We start from the raw sequence: 22465 nt of genomic DNA on the forward strand, positions 1-22465 counted from the left end.
GGACCAATCTTATCCCTTACTATCCTTTTGCTCTTAACATACCTAACAGCCCATAGATCATAGACCATAGACAATGGACCATAGACCATACAGCTTAAAACATAGACCATAGACCAGACAGACCATATATATAGATCATAGACCACAGAGAATAGATCATAGACCACGGAACAAAGAGCATTGAGCATCAAGCATAGATCCTAGAGCGTAGAGAATAGACCCTCGAGCATATTCCATTGAGCATAAAGCATAGAGCCTGGAGCAAGAGCATAGAACTTAGATCATATTCCATAGATCATAGACCATAGAGAATAATGAATAGCTTTGCATTGCTCTGAAACACTGATGTTGCTTAGAGTAACTTCACAAACTTCAGTAGCACACACATAAAAAAGTTTGCAGACTACTCTAAATCATATGGAAAGTAAATTAAAATGTTTTACATCAAGTTAGCACATAGCACTTTTGAGCAAAATTAAATTGTACACTCTTTTCAGCTGAATGCATTACTTACTATTCTATGCATTTTCTGTTATGTACATGTGCATAACTATTCAGAGTGAATTGTAAGTGAATAGAAACACAATGAATACTACTCACAGCAATGGAATAAATAATGTAAAGTTAAATTTGAGAACCCACTGCATTGCATTTACATTTGAACACCTTTAGCCTTGTTTTGCTTTCAAACTCTGAAGTTCTATTGTGTAATCAGAGATATTGCTCAGAGTAACTTTACCAACTTCAGTAGCACACACATAAAAATGGTTGCAGACTACAGTAAATCATATAGAAAGTAAAATAAAAAGGCTTACATCAAGATAGCACATAGTACTTTTTAGCAAAATTAAATTGTACACTCTTTTCAGCTGAATGCAATACTTACTATTCTGTGCATTTTCTGTTATGTACATGTGCATAACTATTCAGAGTAAATTGTAAGTGAATAGAAACACAATGAATACTACTCCCAGCAACGGAATACAAAATGTAAAGTTTGTCACGTATCCCGTAACTGGATCACTTACCAGCAAAGATAGAGAGGTCCGTTGAAGTCTGATGGCACTATTTTCAAAAGTTTTTATTTATAAAGGGGCACAAAAATAAGGTTAATGCAAACATTCAGATAGTATACATCGTCAATACTCAATCTAAAGCACAGGTATAGTAATAATCAATAAGAAATAAGCTCTATCATTGTCTAGGGGTAATAATTTGTCCGATGGAAATATAAAAGTCTCTCGAGTTCATCTAGGCTTTCTGCCTTTGTGGGGAGGGCCGCTGAGTTTCACGTGTCGGAGAGAGAAAGAGATTGGTGGTGAGAAAAGAAACTTGCCCTTCCTTTTTGCCGCAAACCGTTGAATCGGGAACGTGGGTTCCCCGTTGTCAGCTCGAAGTCCTTTTCGATGTTATCAGCCACTTGTTTCCCAGGCAAAAGGGGAACAAAACCACACGTGGCTTCCGAATAGCTTCCCGGTATCACAGGAGCGATGAGCGATGGTGTCTCCTCCTGTTGCGACGCTGAGCCCCCCTTCAGTCCACCTTTTTATCCTTGCTCACGGGGTCTCAAATGTCAACCAGGTTGGGATGATGCAATCTCTCTCCGTCACTCCACCCACGTTGCCCTGAGGGTATACATGTAGTACAGGTCTCAATTCACAAAGGTGTCTCCAAGAGTCAATGACCACAGTCACCAGCTTTTGCCTCGCCGTAAAACGAGGGACACCACACGTATCTTTCTCTTCTCTTGGGTCATTGACCCCCCCCCCTTCACTAGGGCTCTTGCGATTCTCACAAAGGAGGGGGCTGGGATCATAACACCTCCCCTCTTAAAAACGTTTTTTACCATCGGTTAAAAACGGAGTGGTACAGAGTCTTACAGGATTTTTTTTGGAATCTAACACAATACAAAAACTTTTCTTGTAACTACAGAGCCATACAGTCATACATTTAATTCAGCGTCTAATCAGTTAACGATTACAGTGGCACTCCCTTTAATACTGTAACATCTTGTCCCTGACGAAAGGCTGGTAGCATCAGATTTCAACAGGCAGGGTTCCAAGGGGGTTGTCTTTGTTATTCACATTCTTAGACAAAATCCCGTACAGCCGTTTTTTCTATTTAAAAATGGCGCCCCCATTTTTTCCGGTGAGTTCCTACGTGGGGGACCTGAGTAATTTGGTGAGGTACTCTCCCGCCTTTCCATTCCATAAGAGTTATTCTCTCAACACCGTGTCCCAAACTTAAATCATCGTGTGAATTTCCACCCAATTCTTTAATGTTACACAGGTAGCTCACCCTTTTGTCAAGACCAGGCAGGCGGATGGGTTTCAGTTCGAATCTTTCCCTCAGGCCGCATTTAAAATTCGGTTTCTTTACAGCACTCTCTTGAATAACAACAGCGTGTGGGGCACCTTTACGTTCCAAATCAACTTGTAATCGATGTGCAGGCACCGTGTTACCAAGCCATCGGTTCTGTAGCCTGGTTGCTTCTTCTGACACCAATCTAAACTTTAAATTTTCTTCATTTGACTTGGGAACTACAGATTTCCCGTTTCCCTCCACAACAACAGTCATTTCCCCATTTGTAAACTTCCCATCAACTCTGACCACCCCCTCCAGCACAACCAACGGGGAACTCACACTTCCCACGATTACCAAGGTTAACCCCCTCTTCCCCGAACCAGGTCCATCCAATTTACGAGGACGGCCGTCTCCTACAACTGAATCAAATACCTCAGACTTTTTCTGAGCTGCGTTACCGGGTTCAGTACCATGGGTATCTCCAGCTTGGACACACTCAAATGGGACACTCGCCTCTTCCAGGCTTTCAATACCCGTACCTGGTCCAAATTCTAAATTCCTCTGATTCTCCCAGTTACTCTCTGGGCAACTCCCTTCTGGAGTAAACTCAACCCCATGGGCTGAAACAACCTCATCTGCCAACCCAGCAGACTTCTTCAAGGCAAGGGCACCCTTTTCATCTAGGGCTGTCCTCATTGCATTCTCGTGAACACCTTTGGAACTCTCAACTTCTTTAACCAATTCTGCCAAACCAGATCATTCATGTCCAACTCTGGACCTTTTAACAGCTTTATCTGTTTCTCCTCTTTATTTCTTACCTATAGGACCTTTCTCTTCGCTAAGGGCAGATCCAGCTCGTCTCCCTTATCCCCTTTCACTTTACTACTCTTCGATTTACCACCCTCAGAACCCTCGTGGTACAGGGTCGGTAGGACCGTCTTGGCCAAATCAACACTGGCCAGATTTAAACTGCTCGCTTTCTCAGCTGCCTTGCTCGACAGGCTGTGAGTGCTCGCTCCTGGAGACGCGAGGGGCGGGGCTGCAATCCTCACAGGCTGTTTGGGCCGTGTCATCCTTGTCCAAACCTGCCCCCTCGGCTAAATCATTCCTGAGGAGGACGTCCGCATCGGTTCTCGGGAATTCTGATGGCACCCCAATTTCGACTGGTCCAGACACCAGCTCACAATCCACAACTGCCCGATATCTATTTCTCTATTTATTCCCTTCACAGCGACCACTCCCCTTTTCCGACCGAAATCTAGTATCTCACGGCGGATCAACGACAGCTCCGCCCCGGTGTCTCGCCAGATTCGGACGGGAATTGGTGGGTCTCTCCCCTTCACGGACACGGTTCCGTGTGACAGCCAAGTCTCAGACCCCTCTCGTACTCTGTCTACCCGGGACCCTCTTGTCAATCTACTGATTACCACGGCACATCCGATAGGGACTGCGGCTTTCCCTTTTCCTATCTCTTTCCTCGGAGCCAAACATCAAGAGGCAAAATGCCCTCCCTGTCCACAATTAAAACAGGTCAAGCCCGAAAATCTCTGGCTATCTTGCCTTTCCCCCTCAACCTTACCACTAGCCCCCAGTGGGACCTCTGCCTCACTCCGCGGATTTTCTCGATCGTTCCCACGGTCTCTCGGGGAACTTTTTGTCGAGGAAAACTTTGTCTTGTGAGTTAGGGCATATTCATCTGCGATCCTAGCAAATTCTGAGATGGACCTATTCAGCCTCTCGTTCAAATACATCCGGATCTCCTCCGGAACACAACCTTTAAATTCCTCAATCAAAAGTAACTCCCTGAGACGCCCATAATCCTCGTCCACTCTTTCTGCGGTGCACCAACGGTCCAAGAGTACCTCCTTCTCAGGGGCAAGCTCGGTATACGTCTGATTCCACCCTTTCCGTAAATTTCTGAACTTTTGCCTATAAGCTTCAGAGACTAACTCGTAAATCCGGAGAATGGCCTCCTTTACTTCAGCATAATTCTCCACTTCTTCCTCCTCCAGAGACAAAGCCACATGTGCTCGATGGGCCTTCCCTTTTAACACACTTTGTAACAACGCCACCCACTGCTCTTTTGGCCACTTCTGATTCACTGCCATCTGTTCAAAAAGCAAGAAATAACTATCAACATCCGTCTCCTTGAACGGAGGTACCAATCTCAACTCCCTACTAACATTAAACCGCTCCTCTCGGTCTAACCCTTGAACTCTTTGCTCGTTCCTCATCTTCTCCATCTCCAAGACATGTTTCCTCTGTTTCACTTTCTCCTCATACTCTCTTTGCTTTTCCGCTTGTTCCTTCTCTTTCTCGGCTGCTTCTAGCTCTTTTAGCTGAATTTGCCTCTCAGCTTGGTCCTGCCCCTTTTTCACCTCTAACCCCTTTAGTTGGAGCTCATGGTCCCGTTTCACCTCTAGCTCCTTTAGGTGGAACACCTGCTCCCTTTCTTTGTCTGCCCTTTCTTTCTCTCTCTCAGCTGCTTCCAGCTCTTTTACCTTAATTTCATGTTCCAACCTTAATTTCTCCACCTCTAACTGAGCCGTCCCACTTGTTGGTATCTTTTCAGGGATATGTCCCAATACCTCAGCTTCAAACACGTTCTTCCCAATGTAATACTGAGTTATGGCCCTTCGCACCTCCCACTTTTTCATGAATGACCTCACTTCTGCGAGGTTCAACCCCTTCACCAAATTTAACAAGTCTGACTTGGTGGCCACCTCTAGCGCCTCCATAGTCGGGTTTTTCATAAGTTCACCCACGTCCATCTTTGCTGGTTTCCCGTCTGGCAACCTGCGTAACCAGATTCAAGTTTGGACTTACAAGCCCGATTCACTGGCCCTCCAATTTGGTTTCAAATCCAGGTATCGAGATCCCCAAGTTGTCACGTAACTGGATCACTTACCAGCAAAGATAGAGAGGTCCGTTGAAGTCTGATCGCACTATTTTCAAAAGTTTTTATTTATAAAGGGGCACAAAAATAAGGTTAATGCAAACATTTAGATAGTATACGTCATCAATACTCAATCTAAAGCGCAGGTATAGTAATAATCAATAAGAAATAAGCTCTATTGTTGTCTATGGGTAATAATTTGTCCGATGGAAGTATAAAAGACTTTTGAGTTCATGCAGGCTTTTTGCCTTTGTGGGGGGGGCCGCTGAGTTTCACGTGTCGGAGAGAGAAAGAGATTGGTGGTGAGAAAAGAAACTTGCCCTTCCTTTTTGCCGCAAACCATTGAATCAGGAACGTGGGTTCCCCATTGTCAGTTCGAAGTCCTTTTCGATGTTATCAGCCACTCGTTTCCCAGGCAAAAGGGGAACAAAGCCACACGTGGCTTCCGAATAGCTTCCCAGTATCACAGGAGCGATGAGCGATGGTGTCTCCTCCTGTTGCGACGCTGAGCCCCCCTTCAGTCCACCTTTTTATCCTTGCTCACGGGGTCTCAAATGTCATTCAGGTTGGGATGATGCAATCTCTCTCCGTCACTCCACCCACGTTGCCCTGAGGGTATACATGTAGTACAGGTCTCAATTCACAAAGGTGTCTCCAAGAGACAATGACCACAGTCACCAGCTTTTGCCTCGCCGTGAAACGAGGGACACCACACGTATCTTTCTCTTCTCTTGGGTCATTGATCCCCCCTTCACTAGGGCTCTTGCGATTCTCACAAAGGAGGGGGCTGGGATCATAACAAGTTAAATTCGAGAACTACATTGCATTTACATTTGAACACCTTTAGCTTTGTTTTGCTCTGAAACTGTTAAGTCCTATTGTGTAATTAGTGATATTGCTTAGAGTAACTTCACCAACTTCATCAGCACACACATAAAAATGGTTGCAGACTACTGTAAATCATATGGTAAGTAAATCGAAAAAGTTTACATCAAGTTAGCACATGGTATTTTTGTGGAAAATTCAGTAGTACACTCTTTTCAGCTGAATGCATTACCCACACTACTGTGAATTTTCTGTTATGTACATGTGCATAAATATTCTGAGTGAATTGTAAGTGAATAGAAACACAATGAATACTACTCACAGCAATGGAATATACAAAGTAAAGTTGAATTCAAGAACCTACTACATTGCATTTACATTATATCTGCCTATAGCTTTGCATTGCTCTGAAACACTGAAGTTCTATTGTGTAATCACTGTTATTGCTTAGAGTTACTTCACCAACTTCAGTAACACACGCATAAAAAATGGTTGCAGACTACTCCAAATCATATGGAAAGTAAATTAAAAAGATTTACATCAAGTTAGCACATAGGACTTTTTAGCAAAATTAAATTGTACACTCTTTTCAGCTGAATGCATTACTTACTATTCTGTGCATTTTCTGTTATGTACATCTGTATAACTAATCAGAGAGAATCGTAAATGAATAGAAACACAATGAATACTACTCACAGCAATGGAATACACAAAGTAGATTTGAATTCAGGAGCCTACTACATGGCATTTACATAAGAACTGCCTTTAGCTTTCTATTCCTTGAAGCACGAAAGTACCATTATGTGCAACTGGTGATATTGCTTAGAGTAACTCCACCAACTTCAGTAGCACTCACATAAAGATGGTTGCAGACTATTCTAAATCATATGGAAAGTAAATTAAAAAGGTTTACATCAAGTTAGCACATACGACTTTTTAGCAAAATTAAATTGTACACTCTTTTCAGCTGAATGCATTACTTACTATTCTATGCATTTTCTGTTATGAACATCTGGATAACTTTTCACAGTGAATTGTAAGTGAATAGAAGCACAATGAATGCTACTCCCAGGAATGGAATACATAATGTAAAGTTAAATTCGAGAACCCACTACATTGCATTTACATTTGAACACATTTAGCTATGTTTTGCTCTGAAACTGAGAAGTTCTATTGCGTAATCAGAGATATTGCTTAGAGTAACTTCACCAACTTCAGCAGCACACACATAAAAATGGTTGCAGACTACTATAAACCATATGGAAAGTAAATTGAAAAAGGTTACATCAAGTTGGCTCATAGTACTTTTGAGGGAAGTTAAATTCAACCCTCTTTTCAACTGAACGCATTACTATTCTGTGCATTTTCTGTTTTGTACATGTACATAACTATTCAGAGTGAATTGTAAGTGAATAAAAACACAATGAATGCTATTCACAGCAATGAAATACATAAAGAAAAGTTGAATTCTAGAACCTACTACATGGCATTTATATTGTATCTGCCTATCGCTTTGCATTGCACTGAAACACTGAAGTTCTATGTGTAGTCACTGATATTGCTTAGAGTAACTTCACCAACTTCAGTAGCACACACATAAAAGTGGTTGCAGACTATTCTAAATCATATGAAAAGTAAGTTAAAAAGACTTACATCAAGTTAGCACATAGTACTTTTTGCAAAATTAAATTGTTCACTCTTTTCAGCTGAATGCATTACTTACTATTCTGTGCATTTTCTGTTATGAACATGTGGATAACATTTCAGAGTGTCTTGTAAGTGAATAGAAGCACAATGAATGCTACTCCCAGGAATGGAATGCATAATTTAAAGTTAAATTCGAGAACCCACAACATTGCATTTACATGAGATCTGCCTATAGCTTTGTATTGCTCTGAAACACTGAAGTTCTATTGTGTAATCAGTGATATTGTTTAGAGTAACTCCAGCAACGTCAGTAGTGCACACATAAAAATGGTTGCAGACTACTCTAAATCATATGGAAAGTAGATTAAAAAGGGTTACATCAAGTTAGCACATAGTACATTGGAGCAAAATTAAATTGTACTCTCTTTTCAGCTGAATGCATTACTTACTACTCTGTGCATTTTCTGATATGTACATCTGGATAACTATTCAGAGTGAATTGTAAGTGAATGGAAACATAATGAATAGTACTCACATCAATGGAATACATAAAGCAAAGATGAATCAAGAACCTTCTACATTGCATTTACATTAGATCAGCCTATAGCTTTGGATTGCTCTGAAACATTGATGTTCTCTTCTGTAATCGCTGATATTCCTCAGAGTAACCTCACCAACGTCAGTAGCACACACATAAAAATGTTTGGAGACTAATCTAAATCATATGGAAAGTAAATTAGAAATGTTTACATCAAGTTGCCACATAGCACTTCAGAGGAAAATTCAATAGCACACTCTATTCACTTGAATGCATTACATACAATTCTATGCATTTTGTGTTATTAATAATGCACATGTGCATTACTGCTCAGAGTTAATTGTAAGTGAATAGATATGCAATGAAAACTACTATCAGCAATGGAATACACAAAGTAAAGAGAAATTCAGGAACCTACTACATGGCATTTACGTAAGAACTGTCTTTACCTTTGTGCTGCTTGAAACACTGAAGTTCCATTATGTTCAATTGGTGTTATTGCTCAGAGTAACTTCACCAACTTTTGTAGCACACACATAAAAATGGTTGCAGTCTACTGTAAATCATCTAACATATAACATAACAATCACAGCATGGAAACAGGCCATCTCGGCCCTCCTAGTCCGTGCCGAACTCTTAATCTCACCTAGTCCCACCTACCCGCACTCAGCCCATAACCCTCCACTCCTTTCCTGTCCTTATACCTATCCAATTTTACCTTAAATGACTCAACTGAACTGGCCTCTACTACTTCTACAGGAAGCTCATTCCACACAGCTATCACTCTCTGAGTAAAGAAATACCCCCTCGTGTTTCCCTTAAACTTCTGCCCCCTAACTCTCAAATCATGTCCTCTCGTTTGAATCTCCCCTACTCTCAATGGAAACAGCCTATTCACGTCAACTCTATCTATCCCTCTCAAAATTTTAAATACCTCGATCAAATCCCCCCTCAACCTTCTACGCTCCAATGAATAGAGACCTAACTTGTTCAACCTTTCTCTGTAACTTAAGTGCTGAAACCCAGGTAACATCCTAGTAAATCGTCTCTGCACTCTCTCTAATTTATTGACATCTTTCCTATAATTCGGTGACCAGAACTGCACACAATATTCTAAATTTGGCCTTAACAATGCCTTGTACAATTTTAACATTACATTCCAACTCAATGCTTTGATTTATAAAGGCCAGCATTCCAGAAGCCTTCTTCACCACCCTATCTACATGAGGCTCCACCTTCAGGGAACTATGCACTGTTATTCCTAGATCTCTCTGTTCCTCTGCATTCCTCAATGCCCTACCATTTACCCTGTATGTTCTATTTGGATTATTCCTGCCAAAATGTGGAATCTCACACTTCTCAGCATTAAACTCCATCTGCCAACATTCAGCCCAATTCTTCTAACTGGCATAAATCTCCCTGCAAGCTTTGAAAACCCACCTCATTATCCACAACACCTCCTACCTTAGTAACATCGGCATACTTACTAATCCAATTTACCACCCCATTATCCAAATCATTTATGTATATTACAAACAACATTGGGCCCAAAACAGATTCCTGAGGCACCCCGCTAGTCACCGGCTTCCATCCCAATAAACAATTATCCACCACTACTCTCTGGCATCTCCCATCTAGCCACTGTTGAATCCATTTTATTACTCCAGCATTAATACCTAACGACTGAACCTTCTTAACTAACCTTCCATGAGGAACTTTGTCAAAGGCTTTGCTGAAGTCCATATAGACTACATCCACTACCTTACCCTCATCAACATTCCTCGTAACTTCTTCAAAAAATTCAATAAGGCTTGTCAAACATGACCTTCCACACACAAATCCATGCTGGCTACTCCTAATTAGATCCTGTCTATCCAGATAATTATTAATACTATCTCTAAGAATACTTTCCATTAATTTACCCACCACTGATGTCAAACTGACAGGTCTATAATTGCTAGGCTTACTTCTAGAACCCTTTATGGAAAGTAATTTAAGAAGGTTTACAGCCAGTTAGCACATGGTACGTCTAAGCAAAATTAAAATGTACACTCATCTCAGCTGAGAGCATTACTTGCTACTTTGTGCATTTTCTGATATGTAATTCTGGATAACTATTCAGAGTGAATTCTAGGTGAATAGAAAAACAATAAAAACTACTATCAGGAATGGAATACACAAAGTAAAGATGAATTCAGGAACCTACTACATTGAATTTATAGTGGATCAGCCTAGAGCTTAGCCTGACTCTGAAACACTGATGTTCTATTCTGTAATCAGTGATATTCCTTAGAGAAACTTCACACTCACACTCACTTAGAGCACTCACATAAAAATGTTTTCAGATGACTCTAAATCATACATAAAGTAAATTAAAATGTTTTACATCAAGTTAGCACATAGCACTTTTGAGGAAAATTCAATTGTACACTCTTTTCAGCTGACTGCTTTACTTTCTATTCTGTGCCTTTTCTGCTATTTACATGTGTATAACTATTCAGAACGAATATTAAGTGTATAGAAACAAAATGAATAGTACACACAGCAATGGAATACATAAAGTAAAGGTGAATCAAGAACCTTCTACATTGCATTTACATTAGAACAGCCTTTAGCTTTGCATTGCTCTGGAACACTGATGTTCTATTCTGTAATCACTGATATTCCTTAGGGTAACCTCACAAACATCAGTAGCAGACGCATAAAAATGTTTACAGACTAACGTAAATCGTATAGAACGAAAATTAGAAATATTTACATCAAGTTAGCACATAGCACGAACAAAATTAAATTGTACACTCTATTCACTTGAATGCATTACATACAATTCTATGCATTTTGTGTTATATACATGTGCATTACTACTCAGAGTTAATTGTAAGTGAATAGAAACACAATGAAAACTACTATCAGGAATGGGATACACAAAGTAAAGTGGAATTCAGGAACCTACTACATGGTATTTATATTAAATCTGCCTAGAGCTTTGTCTGGCTCTGAAACACTGATGTTCTATTCTCTAATCAGTGATATTCCTTAGAGTAACTTCACCAACTTCAGTAGCACTCACATAAAAATGTTTTCAGACGACTCTAAATCACACGTAAAGTAAATTAAAATGTTTTACATCAAGTTAGCACATAGCACATTAGAGGAAAATTCAATTGTACACTCTTTTCAGCTGACTGCTTTACTTTCTATTCTGTGCCTTTTCTGTTATGTACATGTGTATAACTATTCAGAGCGATTATTGAGTGTATAGAAACAGAATGAATAGTACTCACAGCAATGGAATACATAAAGTAAAGGTGAATCAAGAACCTTCTGCATTGCATTTACATTAGAACAGCCTATAGCTTTGCATTACTCTGAAACACTGATGTCCTATTCTGTAATCACTGATACACCTTAGAGTAACCTCACCAACATCAGTAGCACACACATAAAAATGCATTTACTTATGAACTGCCTTTTGCTTTGTATTGCTTGAAACACTGATGTACCATTATCTGCAACTGGTGATGTTGCTCAGATTAACGTCACCAACTTCAGTAACACTCACATAAACATCATTGCAGACTACCCAAAATCATATAGAAAGTACATTAGAAAGGTTTACATCAAGTTACCACATAGTACTTTTTAGGAAAATTCAATTGTACACTCTATTCACTTGAATGCATTACATACAATTCTGTGCATTTTCTGTTTTATACATATGCATTACTACTCAGAGTGAATATTAAGTGTATAGAAACACAATGAAAACTACTATTAAGAAAGGAATATACAAAGTAAAGATGAATTCAGGAACCTACTACATTGAATTTATATTAGAACTGCCTTTAGCTTTGCATGGCTCTGAAACACTGTTGTTCTATTCTGTAATCAGTGATATTCCTTAGAGTAATCTCACAAACTTCAGTAGCACATACATAAGAATGTTTGCAGACTAATCTAAATCATATAGAAAGCAAATTAAACATGTTTTCATCAAGTTAGCACATAGCACTTCTGAGCAAAATTAAATTGTACACTCCTTTCAGTTGAAAGATTTACTTACTATTCTGTGCATTTTCTGATTTGTACATCTGGATAACTATTCAGAGCGAATTGTCAGTGAATAGAAACAGAATGAAAACTACTATCAGGAATGGAATACACAAAGTAAAGTGGAATTCAGCAAACCTACTACATAGCATTAATATTAGAACTGCCTAGAGCTTTGCCTGGCTCTGAAACACTGATGTTCTATTATGTCATCAGTGATATTCCTTAGAGTAACTTCAGCAACTTAAGTAGCACTCACATAAAAATGTTTTCAGACAAATCTAAATCATACGTAAAGTAAATTAAAATGTTTTACATCAAGTTAGCACACAGCACTTTTGAGGAAAATTCAATTGTACACTCTTTTCAGCAGACTGCTTTACTTTCTATTCTGTGCCTTTTCTGCTATTTACATGTGTATAACTATTCAGAGTGAATATTAAGTGTATAGAAACAGAATGAAAACTACTATTAGGAATGGAATACACAAAGTAAAGATCAATTCAGGAACCTACTACATTGAATTTATATTACAGCTGCCTATTATAGATTTGCATTGCTCTGAATCACATTTTCTATTCTGCAATCAGTCATATTCCATAGAGTAACCTCACCAACTTCAGTAGCACATGCATAAAAATGTTTGCAGACGCTCTAAATCATACTTAAAATAAATTAAAATGTTTTACATCAAGTTAGCAGATAGCACTTTTGAGCAAAATTAAATTGTACACTCTTTTCAGCTGAATGCATTACTTACTATTCAGTGCATTTTCTGATATGTACATCTGGATAACTATTCACGGTGAATTGTCAGTGAATAGAAACAGACTGAAAACTGATATCTGGAATGGAATACACAAAGTAAAGTGGAATTCAAGAACCTACTACATTGAATTTATATTAGGACTGCCTATAGCTTTGCACTGCTGTGAAACACTGATGTTCTATTCTGTAATCAGCGCAATTCCTTAGAGTAACTTCACTAACTTCAGTAGCACACATATAAAAATGTTTCCAGATGACTATAAATCATATGTAAAGTAACTTAATCTGTTTTACATCAAGTTAGCACATAGCACTTTGAGGAAAATTCAATTGTACACTCTCTTCAACTGACTGCTTTACTTTCTATTCTGTGCATTTTCTGATATGTACATGTGTATAACTATTCAGAGTAAATATTAAGTGTATAGAAACAGAATGAATAGTACTCACAGCAATGGAATACATAAAGTAAAGGTGAATGAAGAACCTTCTAAATTGCATTTAGATTAGAACAGCCTATAGCTTTGCATTGCTCTGAAACACTGATGTCCTATTCTGTAATCACTGATATTCCTTAGAGTAACCTCACAAACATCAGTAGCACATACATAAGAATGTTTGCAGACTAACGTAAATCATATAGAAAGAAAATTAAAAATATTTACATGAAGCTTGCACATAGCGCTTTTGAGCAAAATTAAATTGTACTATCTTTTCAGCTGAAAGCTTCACTTAATATTCTGTGCATTTTCTGATTTCTACATCTGGATAACTATTCAGAGTGAATTGTAAGTGAATAGAAACACAATGGAAACTACTATCAGGAATGGAATACACAAAGTAAAGAGGAATTCAAGAACCTACTACATTGAATTTATATTAGAGCTGCCTTTAGCTTAACATGGCTGTGAAACACCGATGTTCTATTCTGTAATCACTGATATTCCTTAGAGTAACCTCACAAACTTCAGTAGTACACACATAAAATGATTGCAAATGAATCTAAATCATATGGAAAGCAAATTAAAAATATTTACATCAAGTTAGCACGTAGCACGTTTGAGCAAAATGAAATTGTACACTCCTTTCAACTGAAAGCTTTACTTACTATTCTGTGCATTTTCTGATTTGTACATCTGGATAACTATTCAGAGTGAATTGTAAGTGATTAGAAATAGACTGAAAACTAATATCTGGAGTGGAATACACAAAGTAAAGTGGAATTCAAGAACCTACTACACTGAATTTATATTAGAGCTGCCTTTAGCTTAACATGGCTGTGAAACACCGATGTTCTATTCTGTAATCAGTGATATTCCTTAGAGTAACCTCACAAACTTCAGTAGTACACACATAAAAATGTCTGCAAATGAACCTAAATCATATGGAAAGCAAATTAAAATCTTTTACATCACGTTAGCAACAAGCACTTTTAAGGAAAATTAAATTTTGCACTCTTTTCAGCTGAATGCATTACTTACTATTCTGTGCATTTTCTGATATGTACATCTCAATATCTATTCAGAGTGAATTGTCAGTGAATAGAAACAGAATGAAAACTATTATCAGGAATGGAATTCACAAGGTAAAGTGGAATTCAGGAAACTACTACATGGCATTTATATTAGATCTGCCTACAGCTTTGCAAGGCTCTGAAAAATTGAAGTTCTATTCTGTAATCAGTGATATTCCTTAGAGTAAATTCACCAACGTCTGTAACACACACATAAAAATGTTTCCAGATGACTCTAAATCATATGTAAAGATAATTAAAATGTTTTACATCAAATTAGCACATAGCACTTTTGAGGAAACTTCAGTTGTACACTTTTTTCAGCTGACTGCTTTACTTTCTATTCTGTGCCTTTTCTGATATGTACATCTGTATAACTATTCAGAGCGAATATTGAGTGCATAGAAACAGAATGAATTGTACTCACAGCAATGGAATACATAAAGTAAAGGTGAATCAAGAACCTCCTACATTGCATTTACATTAGAACAGACTATAGCTTTGCATTACTCTGAAACACTGATGTTCTATTCTGTAATCTCTGATACACCTTAGAGTACCCTCACCAACATCGGTAGCACACAAATAAAAATGCATTTACTTATGAACTGCCTTTAGCTTTGTATTGCTTTAAACACTGATGTACCATTATCTGCAACTGGTGATGTTGCTCAGAGTAACGTCACCAACTTCAGTAACACTCACATAAATATCATTGCAGACTACCCAAAATTATATAGAAAGTACATTAGAAAGGTTTACATCAAGTTTCCACATAGTACTTTTTAGGAAAATTCAATGGTACACTCTATTCACTTGAATGCATTACATACAATTCTGTGCATTTTGTGTTTTATACATATGCATTACTACTCACAGTGAATATTAAGTGTATAGAAACACAATGTAAACTACTATTAGGAATGGAATATACAAAGAAAAGATGAATTCAGGAACCTACTACATGGCACTTATAATAGGACTGCCTATAGCTTTGCACTGCTCTGAAACACTGATGTTCTATTCTGTAATCAGCGCAATTCCTTAGAGTAACTTCACTAACTTCAGTAGCACACATATAAAAATGTTTCCAGATGACTATAAATGATATGTAAAGTAAATTAATATGTTTTACATCAAGTTAGCACATAGCACTTTGAGGAAAATTCAATTGTACACTCTTTTCAACTGACTGCTTTACTTTCTATTCTGTGCATTTTCTGATATGTACATGTGTATAACTATTCAGAGTGAATATTAAGTGTATAGAAACAGAATGAATAGTACTAACAGCAATGGAATACATACAGTACCGATGAATCAAGAACCTTCTAAATTACATTTACATTAGAACACCCTGTAGCTTTGCATGGCTCTGAAACACTAATGTTCTGTTCTGTAATCAGTGATATTCCTTAGAGTATCCTCACAAACCTCAGTAGCACACACATAAAAATGTTTGCAGACTAATCTGAATCATATCGAAAGCAAATTAAATAGATTTTCATCAAGTTAGCACATAGCAGTTTTGAGCAAAAGTAAATTCTACGCTCTTTTCAGCTGAAAGCTTTACTTACTATTCTGTGCATTTTCTGATTTCTACATCTGGATAACTATTCAGAGTGAATTGTAAGTGAATAGAAACACAATGGAAACTACTATCAGGAATGGAATACACAAAGTAAAGTGGAATTCAAGAACCTACGACATTGAATTTATATTAGAACTGCCTTCAGCTTTGCATGGCTGTGAAACACTGATGTTCTTTTCTGTAAGCAGTGATATTTCTTAGAGTAACCTCACAAACTTCAGTAGTACACACATAAAATGTTTGCAAATCATATGGAAAGCAAATTAAAAATATTTACATCAAGTTAGCACATAGCACTTTTGAGCAAAATCAAATTGTACACTCCTTTCAACTGAAAGCTTTTCTTTCTATTCTGTGCCTTTTCTGTTATGTACATGTGTATAACTATTCAGAGGCAATATTAAGTGTATAGAAACAGAATGAAAACTGCTTTCAGGAATGGAATACACAAAGTAAAGATGAATTCAGGAACCTACTACATTGAATTTATATTAGAACTGCCTTTAGCTTTGCATGGCTCTGAAACACTGATGTCCTATTCTGTAATCAGTGATATTCCTTAGAGTAACATCATCAGCTTCAGTAGCACACACATAAAAATGTATTTAGATGACTCTAAATCATAGGGCAAGTAAACTAAAATGTTTTATGTCAAGTTAGTACATAGCACCTTTGAGGAAAATTCAATAGCACACTCTTTTCAGCTGACTACTTTACTTTATATTCTGTGCCTTTTCTGTTATCTACATGTGTATAACTATTCAGAGTGAATATTAAGTGTATAGAAACAGAATGAATAGTACTCACAGCAATGGAATACATAAAGTAAAGGTGTATCTAGAACCTTCTGCATTGCATTTACACTAGAACGGACAATAGCTTTGCATTACTCTGAAACACTGATGTTCTATTCTGTAATCACTGATATTTATTAGAGTAAACTCAACAACATCAGTAGCACACACATAAAAATGCAATTACTTATGTACTACCTTTAGCTCCATATTCCTTTAAACACTGATGTACCATTATCTGCAACTGCTGATGTTCCTCAAAGTAACGTCACCAACTTCAGTAACACTCACATAAACATCATTGCAGACTGCTGGAAATCATAAAGAAAGTACATTAGAATGGTTTTCATCAAGTTACCACACAGTAACTTTTAGGAAAATTCAATAGTACACTGTATTCACTTGAATGCATTACATACAATTCTGTGCATTTTGTGTTGTATACATATGCATTACTACTCAGATTTAATATTTAGTGTATAGAAACACAATGAAAACTACTATTAGGAATGGAATACACAAAGTAAAGATGAATTCAGGAACCTACTACATTGAATTTATATTCGAGCTGCCTATAGCTTTGCATTGCTCTGTAAAACATTTCTATTCTGTAATCAGTGATATTCCTTAGAGTAACCTTCTCAACATCAGTAGCACACACATAAAAATGTTCGCAGACACTCTAAATCATATGGAAAGTAAATTGAAATGTTTTACATCAAGTTAGCAGATAGCACTATTGAGCAAAATCATATTGTACACTCTTTTCAGCTGAATGCATTACTTACTATTCTGTGCATTTTCTGATATGTACATCTGGATAACTATTCACGGTGAAATGTCAGTGAATAGAAACAGACTGAAGACTAATATCTGGAATGGAATACACAAAGTAAAGTGGAATTCAGGAACCTACGACATGGCACTTATATTAGGACTGCCTATAGCTTTGCACTGCTCTGAAACACTGATGTTCTATTTTGTAATCAGCACAATTCCTTAGAGTAACTTCACTAACATCCGTAGCACACATATAAAAATGTTTCCAGATGACTAAAAATCATATGTAAAGTAAATTAATATGTTTTACATCAAGTTAGCACATAGCACTTTGAGGAAAATTCAATTGTACACTCTTTTCAACTGTCTGCTTTACTTTCTATTCAGTGCATTTTCTGATATGTACATGTGTATAACTATTCAGAGTGAATATTAAGTGTATAGAAACAGAATGAATAGTACTCACAGCAATGGAATACGTAAAGTAAAGGTGAATCAAGAACCTTCTAAATTGCATATACATTAGAACAGCCTATAGCTTTGCATTGCTCTGAAAAACTGATGTCCTATTCTGTAATCCCTGATATTCGTTAGAGTAACCTCAACAACTTCAGTAGCCCACACATAAAAATGCTGGCAGGCATTTTTACATGAAGGTTTGCATGAAGTTACCACATAGTACTTTTTAGGAAAATTCTACAGTAAATCATATAGAAAGAAAATTAAAAATATTTACATGAAGTTTGCACATTGCACTTTTGAGCAAAATTAAATTCTACGCTCTTTTCAGCTGAAAGCTTTACTTACTATTCTGTGCATTTTCTGATTTCTACATCTGGATAACTATTCAGAGTGAATATTAAGTGTATAGAAACAGAATGAATAGTACTAACAGCAATGGAATACATAAAGTACTGATGAATCAAGAACCTTCTAAATTACATTCACATTAGAACACCCTGTAGCTTTGCATGGCTCTGAAACACTAATGTTCTGTTCTATAATCAGTGTTATTCCTTAGAGTATCCTCACAAACCTCAGTAGCACACACATAAAAAAGTTTGCAGACTAATCTGAATCATATCGAAAGCAAATTAAATAGATTTTCATCAAGTTAGCACAGAGCAGTTTTGAGCAAAAGTAAATTCTACGCTCTTTTCAGCTGAAAGCTTTACTTACTATTCTGTGCATTTTCTGATTTCTACATCTGGATAACTATTCAGAGTGAATTGTAAGTGAATAGAAACACAATGGAAACTACTATCAGGAATGGAATACACAAAGTAAAGTGGAATTCAAGAACCTACGACATTGAATTTATATTAGAACTGCCTTCAGCTTTGCATGGCTGTGAAACACTGATGTTCTTTTCTGTAAGCAGTGATATTTCTTAGAGTAACCTCACAAACTTCAGTAGTACACACATAAAATGTTTGCAAATCATATGGAAAGCAAATTAAAAATATTTACATCAAGTTAGCACATAGCACTTTTGAGCAAAATCGAATTGTACACTCCTTTCAACTGAAAGCTTTACTTTCTATTCTGTGCCTTTTCTGTTATGTACATGTGTATAACTATTCAGAGGCAATATTAAGTGTATAGAAACAGAATGAAAACTGCTATCAGGAATGGAATACACAAAGTAAAGATGAATTCAGGAACCTACTACATTGAATTTATATTCGAGCTGCCTACAGCTTTGCATTGCTCTGTAAAACATTTCTATTCTGTAATCAGTGATATTCCTTAGAGTAACCTTCTCAACATCAGTAGCACACACATAAAAATGTTCACAGACACTCTAAATGATATGGAAAGTAAATTGAAATGTTTTACATCAAGTTAGCAGATAGCACTATTGAGCAAAATCATATTGTACACTCTTTTCAGCTGAATGCCATACTTACAATTCTGTGCATTTTCTGATATGTACATCTGGATAACTATTCAGAGTGCATTGTAAGTGAATTGAAACACAATGAAAACTACTATCAGGAATGGAATACACAAAGTAAAGATGAAATCAGGAACCTACTACATGGCATTTATATTAGATCTGCCTAGAGTTTTGCCTGGCTATGAAACACTCATATTGTATTCTGTCATCAGTGATATTCCTTAGAGTAACTTCACCAACTTCAGTAGCACACACTTAAAAATGTTTTCAGATGACTCTAAATCATACATAAAGGAAATTAAAATATTTAAGTCAAGTTAGCACATTTAAGGAAAATTCAATTGTAAACTCTTTTCAGCTGACTGCTTTACTTTCTATTCTGTGCCTTTTCTGATATGTGCATCTGGATAACTATTCAGACTGAATATTAAATGTATAGAAACAGAATGAATAGTACTCACAGCAATGGAATATATAAAGTAAAGGTGAATCATAAACTTTTTACATTGCATTTACATTAGAACTGCCTATAAGCTTTGCAATACTCTCAAACACTGATGTTCCTTCATCAAGTTAGCAGACAGCACTTTTTCAGTAAAATTAAATTGTACACTCTTTTCAGCAGAATGCATTACTTACTATTCTGTGCATTTTCTGATATGTACATCTGGATAACTATTCACAGTGAATTGTCAGTGAATAGAAACAGACTGAAAACTAATATCCGGAATGGAATACACAAAGTAAAGTGGAATTCAGGAACCTACGACATGGCATTTAAATTAGAACTGCCTACAGCTTTGCACTGCTCATAAACACATTTTCTATTCTGTAATCAGTGATATTCCTTAGTGTAACTTCACCAACTTCGGTAGCACCCAAATAAAAATGTTTGCATACTTTTAATAACCATATGTAAAGTAAATTAAAAAGTCTTACATCAAGTTAGCACATAGAACTTTTGAGCAAAATTAAATTGTACACTCCTTTCAGCTGAATGCATTACTTACTGTTCTGTGCATTTCTGTTATGTGCATGTGCATAACTATTCAGAGAGAATATTAAGTGTATAGAAACAGAATGCAAAGTACTAACAGCAATGGAATACATAAAGTAAAGGTGAATCAAGAACCTTCTACATTACATCCTGTTAGTACATACTAGTTTTCAGCAAAATTGAACTGTACATTCCTTTGAGTTGAAAGCATTACTTTCTATTCAAAGCATTTTCTGATAACGTTCTGTACATAACGAATCAGGGTGATTTGGAACTGTATAGATATTGCATGTAGTGTTCAGTGCCACGGAATACTCAAATGCAAGCTGAATTCAGGAACCTACCTGGTAACATTTAGAGTGGAACTGCCAACGACTTGCTTCACTTCAGTAAACGCTAATGTTCCACTGTGCAGAGAATGTGATGTTACTGAAAGTAACTTCTGGAGCTTAGGTAGCACACTCATAAAATTGGTTCCAGAGTACTCTAAATCATATGGTGAGTATAATAATAAAGTTTAGATCATGCTAGCACATACTTGTTTTAAGCAAAATTGAACTGTACACTCCATTGAGTTGAAAGAATACTTTCTATTCAATGCATTTTGTGACAACGTTCTCTACATAACTACTCAGTGTCATTAGGATCTGTATAGATATTGCATGTAGAGTGCTCAGTGCCATGGAATACTCAAATCCAAGCTGAATTCAGGAACATACCTGGTGTCATTTACAGTGGAACAGCCAATGACATGGTTTAGTTCTGTAAGCTCTAATGTTCCACTGTGTAGAGAACGTGATGTTACTGACAGTAACTTCTGGAGCTTAGGTAGCACACTCAGAAATTTGGTTGCAGACAACCCTAAATCATACGGTGAGTATAATAATAAGGTTTACATCATGTTAGCACATACTAGTTTTCAGCAAAATTGAACTGCATACTCCATTGAGTTGAATGCATTACTTTCTATTCAATGCATTTTATATTAAGGTTGTGTACATATCTACTCAGGGTGATTTGGAACTGTATAGATATTGCATGTAGAGTGCTCCTTGCCATGGAATTCTCAAAAGCAAGCTGAATTCAGGAACTTTCCTGGGAAAATTTAGAGTGGAACTGCCAATGACTTTCTTAAGTTCTGTAAACTCTAATGTTCCACTGTGTAGAGAACGTGATGCTACTGACAGTAACTTCTGGAGCTTAGGTAGCACACTCATAAAATTGGTTGCAGACTGCTCTAAATCATAAGGTGAGTATAATAATAAGGTTTACATAATGTTAGCATATACTTGTTTTAAGCAAAATGGAACTGTACACTCCATTGAGTTGAAAGCATTACTTTCTATTCAATGCATTTGGTGATAAGGTTGTGTACATATCTATTCAGGGCGATTTGGAACTGCATAGATATTGCATGTAGAGTGCTCTGTGCCATGGAATACTCAAAAGCAAGCTAAATTCAGGAACTTAACTGGTAACATTTAGATTGGAACTGCCAATGACTTTCTTAAGTTCTGTAAACGCTAATGTTCCACTGTGTAGAGAACGTGATGCTACTGACAGTAACTTCTAGCACACTCATAAAATTGGTTGCAGACTACTCTAAATCATATGGTGAGTATAATAATAAGGTTTACATCATGTTAGCACATACTAGTTTCAGGAAAATTGAACTGCATACTCCATTGAGTTGAATGCACTACTTTCTATTGAATGCATTTTTTGATAACGTTCTGTACATAACAACTGAGTGTGAGTTGGAACTGTCTAGATATTGCATGTAGAGTGCTCGGTGCCATGGAATACTCAAACGCAAGCTGAATTCAGGAACCTACCTGGTATCATTACCAGTGGAACAGCCA

At 37.0% G+C, this 22465-nt stretch overlaps 1 protein-coding gene across 1 annotated transcript; it reads right to left on the minus strand.

The window, feature by feature from the left end:
- Positions 1-1159: 1159 nt before the first annotated feature.
- On the minus strand, positions 1160-3281 carry LOC132397783 (uncharacterized). The gene is made up of 2 exons (XM_059976543.1): positions 2299-3281; positions 1160-1625 (listed from the first exon to the last, which is right to left on the minus strand). Exons 1-2 carry the CDS (start codon positions 2998-3000, stop codon positions 1557-1559), a joined length of 771 nt encoding a protein of 256 aa, XP_059832526.1. The 5' UTR covers positions 3001-3281; the 3' UTR covers positions 1160-1556.
- Positions 3282-22465: the final 19184 nt, after the last annotated feature.

This window comes from Hypanus sabinus, chromosome 8 (assembly GCF_030144855.1).
Source record: "Hypanus sabinus isolate sHypSab1 chromosome 8, sHypSab1.hap1, whole genome shotgun sequence".
NCBI lineage: Eukaryota > Metazoa > Chordata > Chondrichthyes > Myliobatiformes > Dasyatidae > Hypanus > Hypanus sabinus.